General features: G+C 39.6%; 1 protein-coding gene across 1 annotated transcript in view; it reads right to left on the bottom strand.

Annotated features, from left to right (window-relative positions):
* Nucleotides 1-1,875: 1,875 nt before the first annotated feature.
* LOC308083415 (uncharacterized protein) overlaps nucleotides 1,876-17,908 on the bottom strand; it is a 28,484-nt gene continuing 12,451 nt past the window's right edge. Inside the window, exons 12-17 of the mRNA XM_080425731.1 lie at nucleotides 15,873-17,727; nucleotides 11,253-11,429; nucleotides 10,678-10,832; nucleotides 10,427-10,571; nucleotides 7,329-7,369; nucleotides 1,876-2,442 (exon numbers count right to left, since the gene is read on the bottom strand). Coding sequence (XP_080281857.1) covers nucleotides 1,883-2,442; nucleotides 7,329-7,369; nucleotides 10,427-10,571; nucleotides 10,678-10,832; nucleotides 11,253-11,429; nucleotides 15,873-17,727 — 2,933 coding nt within the window. The 3' untranslated portion in view covers nucleotides 1,876-1,882. The remainder of the gene's footprint in view (nucleotides 2,443-7,328; nucleotides 7,370-10,426; nucleotides 10,572-10,677; nucleotides 10,833-11,252; nucleotides 11,430-15,872; nucleotides 17,728-17,908) is intronic.

The following is a 17,908-nucleotide window of genomic DNA, read 5'->3' as shown; positions in this document are numbered from 1 at the left end:
TTAATACCTCAAGAAAGATAAAGAAAAAATACTATTACTGCATCCAAACTAATCAACAAACTATACTATAAATACGGTCAAAATTGTGAAATAATATAAGAAAGAGGCGATCTACAAGCAAGGCGTTGTGAGCTTGAAGATAAAAAAAAACGACCTTGTAGATATGCTATTTTGACTATGTATCTGTGGAACTGAGTTAAACTAAATTAAATGCCTCAACTCCTAATTCCAAGCGCTTCTCAGGGTGTGGGGTCCCCAGTTCAAATATGATTATTTTGGGGGGTCGCTGCCTGAAAAGATTGAGATCCACTGCATTAGGATATAATGTACACAGTCACACACACATAGAAGATATGGAGATTGGAGATCAAAGAAAACGATAGAAGGGGGGGGGGAAGACGTGTAATTGGGGACCCATAAAATGTTTCTGGGACCCATTTGAATGACCACCTGTGGGTCCCGGGACCCATTACATTGAAAACCTAGAAACATCACTGGGAGAGGGCCACTATATTTCCAGACTCACTCCAGGGGGCCACATTACATATACTGTCTGTTTAATGATGGAGAGGGCCACTATATTTACACACTCACTCCAGGGGGCCACATTACATATACTGTCGGGCAGACACCTCTTATCTCCGTATTTTAACTTTTTAAAATGCCATTTGTAACAATCGGCCTGTAACTTTGAAAGCATAATAATTAACTAAAAGGAAAAACAACAGGATCGGAAGGTGTTTAACTTAGTTACTTTATATTTAAGCCAGACTAAATAACTGACAAATCAATAGCAAACAAATAATACACTTCTGTTCCAAGGGCCTCCAGATCCCTAAATCCGCCCCTGGCTGTGAGCTTAAAAATGACAAAAAGCTAATTTATATGGAATTCATAAAATGTCATATCATGTTGATGTTCTCACAATACAGTAATACAAACGTGTGTGTGTGTGTGTGTGTGTGTGTGTGTGTGTGTGTGTGTGTGTGTGTGTGTGTGTGTGTGTGTGTGTGTGTGTGTGTGTGTGTGTGTGTGTGTGTGTGTGTGTGTGTGTGTGTGTGTGTGTTATCTCAGAACACTGTAAATAAATGACATCGTAATGTTTTTCTTTCTTGTAGTTTTTATTAACACAATAGTATTAATGAATGTAACATCAGCTCAATGTAGATACAATAGCATTGGTTTCATTTTAATGAAGATCATTAAATGAAATGACATTTTAAAGGTAAAATACAATGATTTACAAAACCCATTTTTAATAGAACTTTACAATATTCATGTTTAAATGTTCTAGACCAGAGATTCTCACACTTTATAGGTGGAGACCCCCCAAAATAATCATATTTTTGGCACTCAATGAGTTAAAAGTCCTTAAATTGTCATTTCACTGTCATCTGGGGACCCCCCAAAAAAATCATGTGGGGACCCCCTTGGGGGTCCAGACCCACAGGTTGAGAACCACTGTGCTAGACCAGTGGTTCTCAAAGGGTTTCATGTCAAGGACCCCCATCTGAAAAGACTTTGTACCAGAGACCCCATTTTATACAGGATTCCTTTCTTTGAAAATAGCAGATCTACAAGCTCACAACGCGTCGCGACGCGACTCGTAGTGAGCTTGTAGATCTGCTATTTTCAAAGAGTTCAATGTATATAATTATGGTTAAGGAGGTTACACTGATTTTGATGCTATATACATGAATGTCCCTGAGGACCCCCTGGAACCCCCTCAAGGACCCCTGGGGGTCCCCGGACCCCACATTGAGAACCACTGGATTCATGGATCTATACATCTATACAATATTCATGTTTAAATGTGTTAGACACACAGAGCCCCCCCCCCCCCCCCCCCCCACCACCACCACACCTGTTCCTGATTATTACATTATGATACATCACCCTGTCTGTCCTCACACAGAGACACAGAGGAGTAAGGGCCAATCGCAAACCCAGCATAGAGAGGTTCAGTGAATGTGTTCTGTAAGGTGTAAAGGTGTGTCAGAGTGTCCTCTAACACTCTGTAAAAAGACAGAGACCCTGCAGAACAGTCTAGATACACTGCTACTCTGTTGGAGTCAGAGGGACGGACAGGAAGGTAAGTGTGCTTACTATTGTGTGTGACAGTGTAACTGTCACCATGGTGACCATCTTTACAGGTCAGACTCCAGGACTTTTCATTCAATCCAAGCACACAGTCATCACCCTCTCCTTTCCTGTTGATTCCTCTGTAAGTCACTGCTATCTGAACGTGTCCACTCCACTCTACCTCCCAGTAACAGCGTTCAGTCAGACCCTCTGAACACAGAACCTGGCCCCTTCCATCAAACCTGTCAGGATGATCTGGAGGATCCTGACTCTCTTCCATCCGTGTCGCCTTCATGTTGTTCTCAGACAGAGAGAGGAATGGGTTTGATGTGTTTGTGTTCAGAGTGAGATGAGAGAAATCTGATGAGAATAAAAAACACAGTGAATTAAAAACATCATTCACAGAGTCACACACACACACACACACACACACACACACACACACACACACACACACACACACACACACACACACACACACACACACACACACACACACACACACACACACACACACACACACACACACACACACACACACACACACACACACACACACACACAGCTTGTAGATCTGCTATTTGTAACTCATTTAGACCTGAGGCTGATTCAGGTGGAAACCTCATATGTTCCAAAACTTTTCAGGATTCAAATTCAAAAGCATCAAAAGTAGCAGATCTACAAGATCAAAACGCGTCGCTTCACGCAGCGTTTCGAGCTTGTAGATCTGATACTTTTGATGCTTTTGTGTGACGCTGTAGTATGATCAAGTAGGACGTTAACCCTTTCAGACCGGGTAAGAATCTGTGTCTTTTTAGGTTTCTTTGGGCTATTCAAAAATAGCAGATCTACAAGCTCACAGCGCGGCACTCGGTGACGCGCTATGAGCTTGTAGATCTGCTATTTTTGAAAAATCTTGAACATTTTAGCAATCTTTGGATATATATATTTTTCAAAGAAAACATTTGTAACTCAAATCTTTGCTTCTACAAATGTCTTCTAAATCATAACAAGTTTTTGGAAAAAATATATGTTTCTATAATCAGTGGTTCTCAAACTTTGTCAAGGACCCCCACAATTATATGAATTTTGGCCGCGGACCCCCACCTCAAAATATTTGGTTCCAGGGACCCCCAGAAGTCTTAACAGAGTAAAAAAAGTTTGCTATGGAAAAATATATATTCAAAGATGTTTCACGATTTTTCAAAACAATAGCAGATCTACAAGCTCGTCGCGCGGCACTCCAGATCTGCTATTTTTGAATAGCCAAATAAATGTAAAATGACAGAGATGCGTTCTCGGTCTGAAAGGGTTAACTTAGGTTAAAAGTCATAAAGTTATAATATGGAGATCAGAGGTTTTAGACGTTTGTGAAAAAGCTGTTTCTAAATATAAAGATAAATGTAAAATGACACAGAGATGCTTTCCAGGTCTGAATGGGTTCATTAGCCAACGTGTAGAATATGGAAAACAAGGGGTTAAAATGAGTGTGATGCTGTATGAACACATTTAGCTGGGGACCCCCTGGAACCCCCCCAAGGACCCCTGGGGGTCCCCGGACCCCACTTTGAGAACCCTTAACCACTTTAACCCTTCATGGACCGGTGTCTCCCAGGGCTCTATATTTGGTCTGCTCAGTTTTTTTCCCTCCACACTCCAAATCTCTGTCGAAAATAGCAGATCTACAAGCTCACAATGCATCGCAGCATGAAGCGTTGTGAGCTTGTAGATCTGGTATTTCTGATGAATGTTCACGTATTAAGACATGGCCAACATTGGAATGCAGGGGTTTAAGTGGTTAATGGTTCAAATAAGGTTCTTTGAGGAACCATGTGTGGTTGTGAGCTTGTAGATCTGATATTTTTCAGGGAACATATTTGGTGTAGAGGGACACAGAGCCCTGAGGAACTCCAGTCAGTGAAGTGGGTTTAAGTATTTAACATACAAAATAAAAATAATTAAATAATGTTTTAAGCTCATAGCGCGGCACCGAGTGCCGCGCTATGAGCTTGTAGATCTGCTATTTTGAAAAAAAACGTAACATGTGTGCAAATCTTTGAATATATATATGTATCTTTAAAGTGAACATTTTTAACTCAAATCTTTGCTTCTGGCGGTCCCTGGAACTAAATATTTTGAGAAGGGGGTCCACGGCCAAATACATATAATGTTGGGGGTCCTTGACATGAAAAGGTTTGAGAACCAGGATTTAGAAGACATTTGTAGAATCAGCCTCAGGTCTTAATGGGTTAACCACTTAAGCTCTATTTCAAATATAGTGAAAATATCAGATCTACAAGCTCACAATGCATCACACCGCGGTGCATTTTGAGCTTGTAGATCTGATATTTTCACTATATTTAAAGTTAAGTTCAGTTTTTATGTATTTATTTTCTGGTTCTAAATGTCAATACAACAATGCATTAATTTATAAACAAAAAGTGCTGTAATAGTAGTTAATACTTTTCAATACTAGAGTATTTACTTGAGTAAATACTTTGTCCACCACTGGTTTTCAGGACAGGGAATATTATGATTACAAAATATTATTATATATATATATATAGGGGGGGCCATAGCTGAGTTGTTAGTGAGACTGCCTAGGGAGCCAGAGGCCCTGGTTGCCCCAGGTACGATTCCAGGCCAGGCCAGCAAATGTGTCGATGAAATTAAATTTGTCCCTGAGCAAGACTCTTAACCCCTAATTGCTCACAGGCCCTCATTGGTAACAAGACCGCAAGGACTTTCATGAACGGACCTGTTAAAGGAATTATCCTTATTAGCAAAGAGTTGAGTCTAAAACTTTATATTTAAAACATTACACTACATTCTAGGGGAGTTGCAGTGGTGGAAAAAGTAATCAAATGTTTTACCAAAGTAAAAGTATCAATACTGCAATGTAAAAATAACCTGTTACAAGTAAAAGTCCGGAATTAAAAATTGACTAGAGTGAAAGTACAAAAGTATTGATATCAAAATGTACTTAAAGAGCTGGTGCCATGTTTTTGCACTTTTTCTGTTTTTCATGTGTCTATGAGGTTGATAGAACTTAATTAAGCCCCCCGGTGGTGTTTTTATGGTGTTTTATGTCTTCTCTGACTATTTGGAGTTTCTTCCTGGAGGCTGAAACCTTGAGGGTCAAACGTGCCAATAGAGAAACAGCGCTTTAGTGACATCACAAAGCCATACCCTCCCCCTCATTATCATAACACAACAGGTGTGGGCATGAGGAGGAGGAGGGACTAGGACAGGTGGGTGGTGCTAAGGTGGTGGAGGAGGTGCTAAGGTGAGAACCAGGTATACTTAATGAACTGGAGGCGTGTCCACATAAAAACATTTTAACACTTACTGTACACTTTTTTTTTTTTTTTTTTTTATCCTTACATAATAATAATACCTTATGATCAGGTTTTAGGGTTGAAAAATATCATGGCACCCCATCTTTAAAGTACCAAAAGTAAAAGTACTCATCATAAAGAATGCCCAATTTCACAAGTTTTCAAATGTATGAAATGTATATATATTTTTTTGAAAATAGCAGATCTACAAGCTCACAATGAGTCGCATCACAACGCACTGTGAGCTTGTGGATTGACTATTTTCAAATGGCCGAAATGTATATATAGGGCTGAAGTGGTTAATGTATGTTTTGTAAAAAACAGAGATGCTTTCCAGGTCTGAATGGGTTCATTAGCCAACGTGTAGAATATGGAAAACAAGGGGTTAAAATGAGTGTGATGCTGTATGAACACATTTAGCTGGGGACCCCCTGGAACCCCCCAAGGACCCCTGGGGGTCCCCGCACCCCACTTTGAGAACCCTTAACCACCTTAACCCTTCATGGACCGGTGTCTCCCAGGGCTCTATATTTGGTCTGCTCAGTTTTTTTCCCCTCCACACTCCAAATCTCTGTCGAAAATAGCAGATCTACAAGCTCACAATGCATCGCAGCATGAAGCTTTGTGAGCTTGTAGATCTGGTATTTCTGATGAATTTTCACGTATTAAGACAACATACCAACATTGGGATGCAGGTGTTTAAGTGGTTAATGGTTCAAATAAGGTTCTTTGAGGAACCATGTGTGGTTGTGAGCTTGTAGATCTGATATTTTCACTATATTTAAAGTTAAGTTCAGTTTTTATGTATTTCTTTTCTGGTTCTAAATTTCAATACAACAATGCATTGATTTATAAAAAAAAGTGCTGTCATAGTAGTTAATACTTTTCAATACTAGAGTATGTACTTGAGTAAATACTTTGTCCACCACTGGTTTTCAGGACAGGGAATATTATGATTAAAAAATATTATTATATATTTATATAGGGGCGGCCATAGCTGAGTGGTTAGTGAGACCCCCTAGGGAGCCAGAGGCCCTGGTTGCCCCAGGTACGATTCCAGGCCAGGCCAGCAAATGTGTCGATGAAATGAAAATTTTCTCTGAGCAAGACTCTTAACCCCTAATTGCTCACAGGTTCTCATTGGAAACAAGACCGCAAGGACTTTCATGAACGGACCTGTTAAAGGAATTATCCTTATTAGCAAAGATTTGAGTCTAAAACTTTATATTAAAAAAATTACATTTTTTTTACAGTTGCAGTGGTGGAAAAAGTAATCAAATGTTTTACCTAAGTAAAAGTATCAATACTGCAATGTAGAAATAACCTGTTACAAGTAAAAGTCCGGAATTTAAAATTGACTTGAGTAAAAGTACAAAAGTATTGATATCAAAATGTACTTAAAGTACCAAAAGTAAAAGTACTCATCATGCAGAATGCCCAATTTCACAAGTTTTCAAATGTATGAAATGTATATATATTTTTTTGAAAATAGCAGATCTACAAGCTCACAATGAGTCGCATCACAATGCACTGTGAGCTTGTGGATCGACTATTTTCAAATGGCCAAAATGTATATATAGGGCTGAAGTGGTTAATGTATGTTTTGTAATAATAATCTGCATCTACAAAGTAACTAGTAACTAAAGGTTTCAAATAATTGTAGTGGAGTAAAAGTACAATATTTGCCTCTGAGATGTAGTGGAGTAGAAGTAAAAGTACTGAAAATTGGAAATACTCCAGTGAAGTAAAAAAAAAAAAAATTGTACTCAAGTACAGTACTTGAGTAAATGTACTTAGTTAGTTGACTACAGGGAGGGAGGGGCCAACGGAGTATAAAACAATGTATAACATGTTAATGAGACAGACAGACAGACAGACAGACAGACAGACAGACAGACAGATACTCACATCTCTTAAGGCGTGTCCAGTGTTCTCCTCCATTATTCACACTGTAGGAAGTAGAACAACAATGAATAGTGTTTTATCACTAGCAGGCTTGATTACTGTAATGCTCTCCTGTCTGGTCTTACATAATAAACTATAGGTCAGTTACAACTTGTCCAGAACGCAGCAGCTCGTGTGTTGACAAAGACCAAACACAGACACACATTACACCTATTTTAAAGTCCCTGCATTGGCTGCCTGTCAGTTTTAGAATAGATTTTAAGATCCTTTTAGTGTTTTTGAAGTCATTTAATGGGAATGCACCTTCCTACTTGTCAGCAATGCTTCCTCAGTACGTGCCCGGCAGGGCCCTTAGATCCTCTAGCGCTGGTCTCCTACACATTCTACAGACTAAAACTAAAAAGTATGGAGGAGCAGCTTTTAGCTATTATGGTCCCACGCTTTGGAACAGCCTGCCGGGGATCTGAGGGTCTCTGAATCTGTGGACATTTTTATAATAAATCTTATATATAACACATCCTTTTAGCATTGCTTTTACTTAGATTGCTGCATTTCTCTTCTGTTTTACTTGTTCTTTTAAAGTATTTTCTTTTTAAAATGTATTTTAAGTCTTTAACTTTATTTTTCCTGTGAAGCACATTGAACTGCACTGGTTGTGTGAATTGTGCTTTATAAATAAAGCTTGACTGATTGATTGAATCAATGTCTAATTGTCTAACACAACGTCTCCACTACCTGACATTATTATTAGTATTGTTATTGTTAGTATTAGTATTAGTAAGTATTAGTATTAGTATTAGTATTGTTAGTTTTATTATTATTATTATGTACACCACAGTGTTTCTCCTAACATTATGTTGACCAGGCAGCCCGTCCGGCCCGGCTTGGAGGAGAGGGTTTAGACATGTGTTTAGATTTTACATTTATAAAGTGTATTTTCATTCTCCTACCATAGAATGATGAAATGATCTAAATGACTAATATATCTAATACTACTAATACTACTAATAATACTAATAATACTAATAATACTAATAGTACTAATAATACTAATAATACTAATATACTTTTAATATCTATAAGTGTGATTAATTTTTTCAAAGAGATCTGATATGAAGAGGATGTAATTATAGTTTCTGTCTCGAGGTAAAATGAAAATAGCAGATCTACAAACTCACAACACATTGCATAGTGGTCCGTTGTGAACTTGTAGATCTGCTATTTTCATGCTATATTTTTTAACATTTCTGAAAAATCTTTGCATTTCTTTATCATGTTAAAATGTTTACTTTTGAATACTTAAGTATTTAACTCATTCACTGCCAAGGACGACTTTTACGACTTTTTCCCCCAAAGGCCCTCCTGTGATTACCAACCATCAGGGGATAGATCATACTGGAGATAAATATTCTGTGAATACTTGAAAAGGTAAGACGATCGAAAAATCTCTGTCAGTGGCTGCACACAGCCAGAAATAAGTCTGGCCGTGAAATAGTTAATACAGTATTTATATACAGATAAAGGGTTATAGTCTCCGCCCCTGTCCGTCTGTGTGTCCGTCAGTGTGTGTGTAGGTCTGTCTGTGAGCAGCTAATCTCCGGCACTGTTGGACCGGTCGACATGAAACTGTGCGCACATAGTCCATGGAGGCTACGGTCTCCTGGCTACTGCCAGGTGGTAGATTTATGCAAAACACTTTTTTTAAATATTATTCCTACAAATTTTGTCCAAACACATTACCTCTATAGTCATGTGATCCAAGACAGATCTGTTTGATTTTTCATATTCCATCCTGATTGGCTTCTAAAGTTTTTAAAAGTTTCTAAAGGAGTGCATTTTGAACAAAATGCCTGAAATCATGAACACAGCGTTAAATGATGTGAAACATTGCTGGCCCACAATAAGCTACCTGCCCTGGTGGAGACCTGTGCTCTGAGGAGCACATTCTTCTAGTTTAAACAGTCTTTCTCTGTGTGTTAGACTATGGAGATGTCATTTATAAGAACACTGTTCCTTCTATCCTAAAGCTTTTAGATGCTGTTTATCATTCTGCTCTGGTGAACATGATGACTCATCACTGCATCCTGTATGACAGAGTGGGTTTTGAGTGGGACAGATTATTTACACAAAACAGTCCACCTCAATGCATTATGGTATGGTATAGAACTAGCCTGGTAAAGCCCCTCCCTCCTGAAAATCTCATTTCCATTTGATTTCAGGAAGGAGTCTGGCCTGAAGGCTTGTCTGGGCGTTTCTAGCCCGTTCACCAAATGGACGAGCCTATCAGCGTTGTCGCTCATCGTTCTGTGATTGACAGCAACAGTTGGCCAATCAGGCGGCGAGTTCGAGTGAGCCCGAATGGGACCGAGTGCAGCCGACAAAAATGGAACGAGCCGCCATTGTTTCTGTGGGCAGTTAAACTTTTTACTTTCGGTTTTAAAACACTCTCAAACTTCTTTTTTGACCCACGGAATTTACTTTGAAGATATCATTTGGATAGAATTTAGTTGTTTAACTTCATATATGTGGTCAATTAATCACGACAGAGCCTATTTAAAAATAAACATTTAGAGAACCGGCAGGGGCGGGCAGTGACACGCATGTATCCGAATAAGGCAACCTATTTTGGGCATGGCCGTCTCAAAAGTCCTGTTGCGTCACATTTGTCTGGAGCTGGTAAAAATGCACTGGCTGAAGTGGGACACTGCTGATTGGATGAAGGGGTTGTCAGTCAACGGTATTACTCCCGCCCAACTCCAGCCCACACCCAAAATTGCAGAATGGGCCATCATGCCAGACTCACTCCTGAAATAAATTACAAATGAGATTTCCGGAGGGAGGGTTTACCAGGCTAGTATAGAACATGGATATTGCCGCGATTGCCAATCATTATTTTACATACATGCATACATTCATAATCCTGTGGGGTCACATATAAAGAAGGGATGGAAGGATGAGGATTGTTGTGGTGGACTTGCACATTGGACTTTATGGGTGAAGCACCCCCTCCCACCTGCACATTGGTTGGCTGGGTCAGCCAGTTAAACATTGTAAGGGAAACACTGCACTAACCAACATGGACACAGTCCAAGTCTACTCACTTGAGAGTCTCCAGTGCAGCTGAGAGCTTCTTCAGACCAGAGTCTCCTATGTGGCTGAAGTTCAAGTCCAGCTGGTTCAGATGGGAGGGGTTGAAGGTCAGAGCTGAAGCCAGAGAAGAACAGCCTTCCTCTGTGACCCCACAGCCTGACAACCTGCACAGAAATACATATTTAACAAACTGCTGTTGATGTTCAAGTAGAGATCCACACAGAGAGAAAACACATTATTTACCTCAGGATCTGCAGTCTACAATGTGGACTCTTCAGTGCAGCAGAGAGCTGGTCCAGTTGTGATTTCTGCAGGCTGATGAAACTGAGATCCAATTCTCTCAAATGGGAAAGATTAGAGCTGAGAACTGAGGCCAGAACGTCAAATCCTGTCTGTGTGATGTTACAGCCAGCAAGTCTGTAATTACAGATACATATCTGGATTAACTATCAGAGTTTTGGAGCAAAGACCCAAGAGCAGAAAGGAATAATGTCAACTAAATCATCTTAATCCTCCAACAGGCAGCTAACTGACAGGCAGCAGCAAGTTCACATCAGATCGACAGACAGACAGACAGACAGGCCTGGTATACATACACCTGATAAGACCTAATAATTCTCTATAGCAGCCATGATGGATCACATATTCTAGTTACTGTACCGTATCATTTTGAGAGTGTGGACTAGCCAACACAAACTCGGGCCAAACTCGAACCGTATCATGATTTTACTCAGTGTGGGATACCATTATGTAAAGTTTATTCACTCTTCTTATTATATTCAAACAATAAATAATAAAACAAAACTAATCAAAAGAATGCTGGTTAATTAATCTGACCGTAGTATCTCCAGTTTACAATGTGGACTCTTCAATCCAGCAGAGATGAGCTCCATGAATGAATCATCCATCATGTCATTATAGCTGAGGTCCAATTCTCTCAGATGTGAAGGATTAGAGCTGAGAGCTGAAGCCACAATCTCATAATCTGGCTTTTCGAGGTAACAGCCAACAAATCTGAAAATGTAGAATACGTAAAATCAGAGATTATCAACACATATTGGATCAAGTTCATGTTCAAGAAAATTAACTAAGAAAATGTCTATCTAGTTAACCAGATATTAACAGGTCATAAGCAAAGGGAACCAGAAAACATAGAAGTGAAAGACATAATCTGTATACTACAGTGTGTAATGCACATGGATCTATGAACTAATTTAGTAATTTCATTAAATATTTTAACTTTTTGCTTCTTCTCCTACAGATTGTGTCCAAATCTCACACAAATTGGTACACATGATCTCTGGACCCATGAGACTAAAAACGCATCATACAGAATGTTTACAGTCCATACCGTTCGCCCATAATTGGCCTTCAAAGTTAGTGGGAGGGGCCTATTTACAAAAACATGCCAAGAAACACGAACAAAACGTCAACACGTTGAATCACACGTTGAGGGATGTGTACTCAACACAGAGCCAAAAGCATTTCCACTTAGACCAGGGGTTCCTCAAAATGTAACCGTTTGTTGCAAAAACATGTTTGGGCCACAGATTTTCCCCCGCGAGATCAATAAAGCTATCTATCTATCTATCCATCTATCCATCCATCCATCCATCCATCCATCTATCCATCCAAAACATGATGCTTTGGTTGAGCAATCCCCTCCAGATTAATTAAACATGATCTCAGGAGTGATGTGACAATGTGATTGGCTTGTAAAACTAGTGGGAGGGGCCTATTTCTTAAAAAACAAAACGCCATTTATCAGGAACACAAGATCTGATAAACACCACATTTGAATATCATGTTGCATGTCCTCCAACACTATTTATCTATATATGAATATCATGTTGCATGTCCTCCAACACTATTTATCTATATATGAATATCATGTTGCATGTCCTCCAACACTATTTATCTATTATATATGAATATCATGTTGCATGTCCTCCAACACTATTTATCTATTATATATGAATATCATGTTGTATGTCCTCCAACACTATTTATCTATTATATATGAATATCATGTTGCATGTCTTCCAACACTATTTATCTATTATATATGAATATCATGTTGCATGTCCTCCAACACTATTTACCTATTATATATGAATATCATGTTGCATGTCCTCCAACACTATTTATCTATTATATATGAATATCATGTTTCACGTCCTCCAACACTATTTATCCCAGAGGATTCCTGGGTCCTGATGGTCACAACCCACGGCCTGCGTCGGGACAACCACACTTGCAATGTCCCGATATAGCAGCTTTCTAGTTGTCTTCTTCTTCTATGGTTATATTTTGGAAAGGTAAACACTGCTCACAGTACTGAGAGGCTTTGGAGTATCGTTTTAGAGTTTATTAACAGATTGTTTTAGAGTTTATTAACAGATTGTTTTAGAGTTTATTAACAGATTGTTTTAGAGTTTAGCTGTCAACCTCCCTTTTCTTCAATTCATCTTTCATTATTGTTATTATTAGTTATTATTATTATTATTATTATTATTATTATTATTATTATGTATTTATTTATTTGGGGGGGGGGGTACTTTTGTACTCAGGTCAGGAACACTCATAGTTTTTATACTACAGTGAGTATTGTTAATGTGTACCTCTTCAAACGTAAAGGTCTAGTGGAAAATGGTTATTTTAAGTGCATAGGAGCAACCCAATGGAACAGCCTTGAAACTGTAATTTGAGGACTTTTAAGCATCTAACACAGCTCTGGTTACTGGAAAAGGTTCCAGTATAATTCAGGAAATATATTTAATTGAACTGAATTTGACTTAGGCCTCATGTGCAATGTATGGTTCATGTGATAAATATAATATATTCATTGTTAACAATAGTATTATTTATATATTGTACATGACTGTCACCCTGTGATCGGACATGTTGTTAAGTGTAAAAGGACTAGAATGGAAATAAGTCCTGGACATTGTGTCTCCTCCTCTGGTGGTTATAACTGTAATGTTATTACTTTTCAAATAAACTAAACTAAATTAAATTAATTGTTTATAGGGCCATCCTCTGTACACCCCTTCACCACCCCTTCACAATTCTACTACAACGTTTGGAGTACTGGATTGGTTTGTCAGGCACAGCCTTGTCTTGGTTTCACTCTTACCTAACAGGCAGAAGCTATTTTGTCAGTCTAGCTAACTTTGACTCAGACAAACACAACATCTGTTCTGGTATTCCACAGGGCTCAATTCTGGGTCCCTTATTGTTCTCCCTGTATATACTACCGCTGGGAGAACTCATCGCCGATCACGGAGTGAACTTCCATTTCTATGCTGATGATACCCAGCTGTATCTTTCAGTAGCTCCAGACGACCCCTGCGCTCTAGACCCATTGTTGACCTGTCTGTCCAGTATAAAATGCTGGATGAGTGAGAACTTTCTTAAGCTAAATGAGGATAAAACAGAAGTTCTCATAATTGGCTCCAGTGAGCAGAGAGAATCAATAACAAGTAGACTTGGTAACCTGGCTGTAGAAAGTAACACCACAGTAAAGAACCTGGGGGTGATTATCGATTCTGAATTGAATTTCAATACACACATTAATCATGTCACCAAGATTGCTTTCTTTCATCTTAGAAATATTGCGCGGATTAGAGACTATCTGTCGTTAGACGATGCAAAAACGCTGATCCACGCTTTTGTTTTCTCTCGGCTTGATTACTGCAACGCACTCTACTCTGGCCTGCCAAAGAAAACAACTGACAGATTACAACTTGTTCAAAATGCGGCAGCCAGAATTTTAACTAAAACCAGGATGAGAGAACATATCACTCCAGTTCTTGCTTCACTACACTGGCTCCCGGTTGTTTTTAGGATTGATTTTAAAATTATTTTAATAGTTTATAAAGCTCTAAATGGTCTGGCACCTTCGTACCTCTCTGACTGCCTAGAGAGATATGTTCCAAACCGGGCCCTCAGGTCTTCAAGTGCTGACCTGCTCGAGGTGCCTACAATGACATATAAAAAATACAGTGAAGCAGCATTCTGCTTTTACGGACCGACAGTGTGGAATAAACTCCCATTACACTTAAGACAGGCAGCCTCTGTCGATAGCTTTAAAGCACAGCTCAAGACCTATTACTTCACTCTTGCTTTTAGCTGATTCTTTGGTTGATTTTTAATTCCTCACTGTATTCCCTATTTTAATGTTGTTTTATGCCTTTGCTTTTATTTTATTTTATTTTATTTTTGTTTGCTTTATTGTTAAATTGGTTCTAACTGTAATTGTATTCTTGCTCTGTAAAGCACTTTGAGCTGCATTTCATGTCATGAAAGGTGCTATACAAATAAAGTTTATTATTATTATTATTATTATTAATGGGATGGTCCATTTCTCAGGTGGTATGGTCCGTTTTGTCATTTTAGGGGCAAGGTCACTTGGCCTTTGATGTTTCCTAACAATTTGTGTGGATTAATTAAACAGATCTCCCAACCTTTTATTGATGTTTACTTAAATCTCCTTGCCATCAACATGAGTGTTTCTGACGTCAGCCTACGTCAAGACGTATAGACTAAGTGGGCGGGCAGTAACTCTCTGAAACGTTTTAGGATAATGTCGGCCGTTCCTCGGACTACGCTTCAACTTTGCGTAAACTTTTGTATGTGCGTGTGTGTGAGTTCTATTACACATTCAAGTTATATAAAATGTGAAATCGGTAGTAGTTTGGATTAATTTTGGATATTTGGAAGTTGTCAACGTCGAGTTTAAGAGCACGCTAAAATGCGCAGTTTGTGAATGTGTGTGTGTGTGTGCGTGTGTGTGTGTGTGTGTGTGTGTGTGTGTGTGTGTGTGTGTGTGTGTGTGTGTGTGTGTGCGCGCACGCAGTGTATGTGTACGTATGTTTGCGTTTAGGCCTACTTTCTGAATTTAGACATGCACAGATTCGTCTGGTGAAAATAGACAAAATATGTGTAGAAATGTTGTTAATATGTTTTGTCTCAAATGAATGAAGCCAGATTTATACTCTGATGGTGAAGTTTGCCGACAAGAACAGATTTACAAGCAGACAATGTGTCACATCGCGACATGTCATTTGCTTTATAGTTATTTTCAGCAAGGGACCCCGTCTTATAAATTAAGCATTATTTAGCTTCAACGTCTAACTTATACTCTGAAGTACAATGGTACTATTACTTCCCAACCAGAGCAGACCTACAAGCAAAGAACGTGTTGGGATGAGAATATTGAAGATAATTTTTAAGGTTAGTTATAGAGGGCAATTAAAATGTATGGATGGCTTATTAGCCAGGGATCCTTTTAATAGGACTAGCCTTTATTGCACTTACACACAATACCACCAGTCACTATTTGAGACTTCATTATTATCTGATATTTTACGTTAACCATCACTTCTACTTATAGTGTTAGGTGTGATGGTAGATTGATTCTCTTCTAATAGGTTTTCTATTCAAATGACTACTAACCGAGCCTTTCTGCTGTTCCTCACAGCTGGGACCAGTCTGGATTTCCCCCATAATGTTGTGCTGTATTTTGACAGGTCCAATTCATCCAGAACCTCCTCTGACATCAGCAGCATGAAGGCCAGAGCTGAACACTGGGACTCAGACAGTTCTGTCTTTGATCTGTCCCCTGACTCCAGGTACTGTTGGATCTCCTGATGCAGTGAGTGGTCATTCATCTCCATCAAACAATGGAACATGTTGATACATCTGTCAGGAGAGAGAGATACATCATCATGCTTCATCTCCTTCAGGTTGTCGATGGCTCTCTGGATGCTCTCTGGACTGTTCTCTGTCTGACCCAGCAGGCCTCCTAACAGACTCTGGTTGGACTCCAGTGAGAGGCCATGAAGGAAGCGGACAAAGAGGTCCAGGTGGCCATTCTTACTCTTCAGGGCTTTTTCCATGGCTCTCTGCAGGAAGTAATCCAAAGAACTGACATCAACTCCCAGGAATGTCTTCAGTACCTTCATGTTCTTCTGTGTGTAACAGTGGAACAGGTAAACTGCAGCCAGAAACTCCTGGATGCTCAGATGAACAAAGCTGTAGACTTTTCTCTGAGATTGCACAGTCTCTTCTTTGAAGATCTCTGTGCACACTCCTGAGTACAGCGAGGCGTCTTTCACATCAAGACCACACTCTTCCACGTCTTCTTGGTAGAACATGATGTTACCTTTCTCCAGATGTTCAAACGCCAGCCTGCCCAGTTTCAGAAGAACTTCCCTGTCAGTGTTGGACATTGGAAGATTGCTAGTTGCTCCACTAACTCCCAGCAGTCTTTGTGACTTGTTCTTCAACCAGGTCTTCATGTTCATCATCTTCGCCTTCATAGGATGTGTCTCATCATACTTCAGTTTCTTCCTCTTTGTCTGGATCAACAGGAAGTGGCTGTACATCGCAGTCAGGTTCTTAGGCAGTTGTCCTGTCTCGTCTGTCTTCACCATGTCCTCCAGAACGGTAGCAGTTATCCAACAGAAGACTGGGATGTGACACATGATGTGGATGCTCCTTGATGTCTTCATGTGTGAGATGATTGTGCTGGCCAGCTTCTCATCACTGAATCTCTTCCTGAAGAACTCCTCCTTCTGGGGGTCTGTGAACCCTCGTACTTCTGTCACCATGTCAACACATGCAGGAGGGATCTGATTGGCTGCGGCAGGTCTGGTAGTTATCCAGAGGAGAGCTGAGGGGAGAAGATTCCCCTTGATGAGGTTTGTCAACAGGATGTCCACTGATGATGTCACTGTGACATCAGAAACAATGTCATTGTTGTGGAAATTCATTGAAAACCTGCTTTCATCCAGACCATCAAAGATGAAGCCAACTTTCCAGACAGCGAGCTGCTCTGCTGTGACCTTCTTTAATGTTGGGTGGAAAGCATGGATCAGGTTGAGAAGACTGTACTGCTTATCTTTGACCAAGTTCAGCTCCCGGAACGAAAAGGGAATCAGGAGAATGACGTCTTGATTTTTCAAACCCTTTGCCCAGTCCAGAGTGAACTTACGCACAGAGAATGTTTTTCCAATGCCAGCGATGCCCTTGGTCAGAACTCTTCTGTTGGGTTTGTCTCTGCCAAGGAGGAGGGGCTTAAATATGTCACAGCACTTGATTGGTTCATCATGGAGGGTCTTCACCTTGGAAGCTGTCTCAAGCTGCCAGACCTCATGTTGGTTATTAACCCCTTCACTCTCTCCCACTGTGATGTAGAGCTCTGTGTAGATGCTGGTGAGGGAGGGCACTTCAGTGACGTATGTCACACGATCAAGCCTGTTCAAACTGATCTTATAATCCTTTAAATCCTCCTGCAGACTGACATCTGCTATGAGAAGATAATTAATACATGTTGAACATTCAGGCTAATTTATAACTTTACATCTAATATACCATATCATTAAAATATGTCTTAAATGCCCTCCAGTTTAAAATAAATACAAAAACAAATAGAAAGAAAGAAAACGGGCAAAATAAATAACATTGGCTAAATTAGGCTAATGTATATG

The sequence above is a fragment of the Gymnoscopelus braueri genome (genome assembly GCF_963280865.1).
Source record: "Gymnoscopelus braueri genome assembly, chromosome: 4".
In the NCBI taxonomy this organism is placed as follows: Eukaryota; Metazoa; Chordata; class Actinopteri; order Myctophiformes; family Myctophidae; genus Gymnoscopelus; species Gymnoscopelus braueri.
The sequence above is the reverse complement of the archived record's forward strand: the minus strand, read 5'-3'. Positions and strand labels throughout refer to the sequence as shown.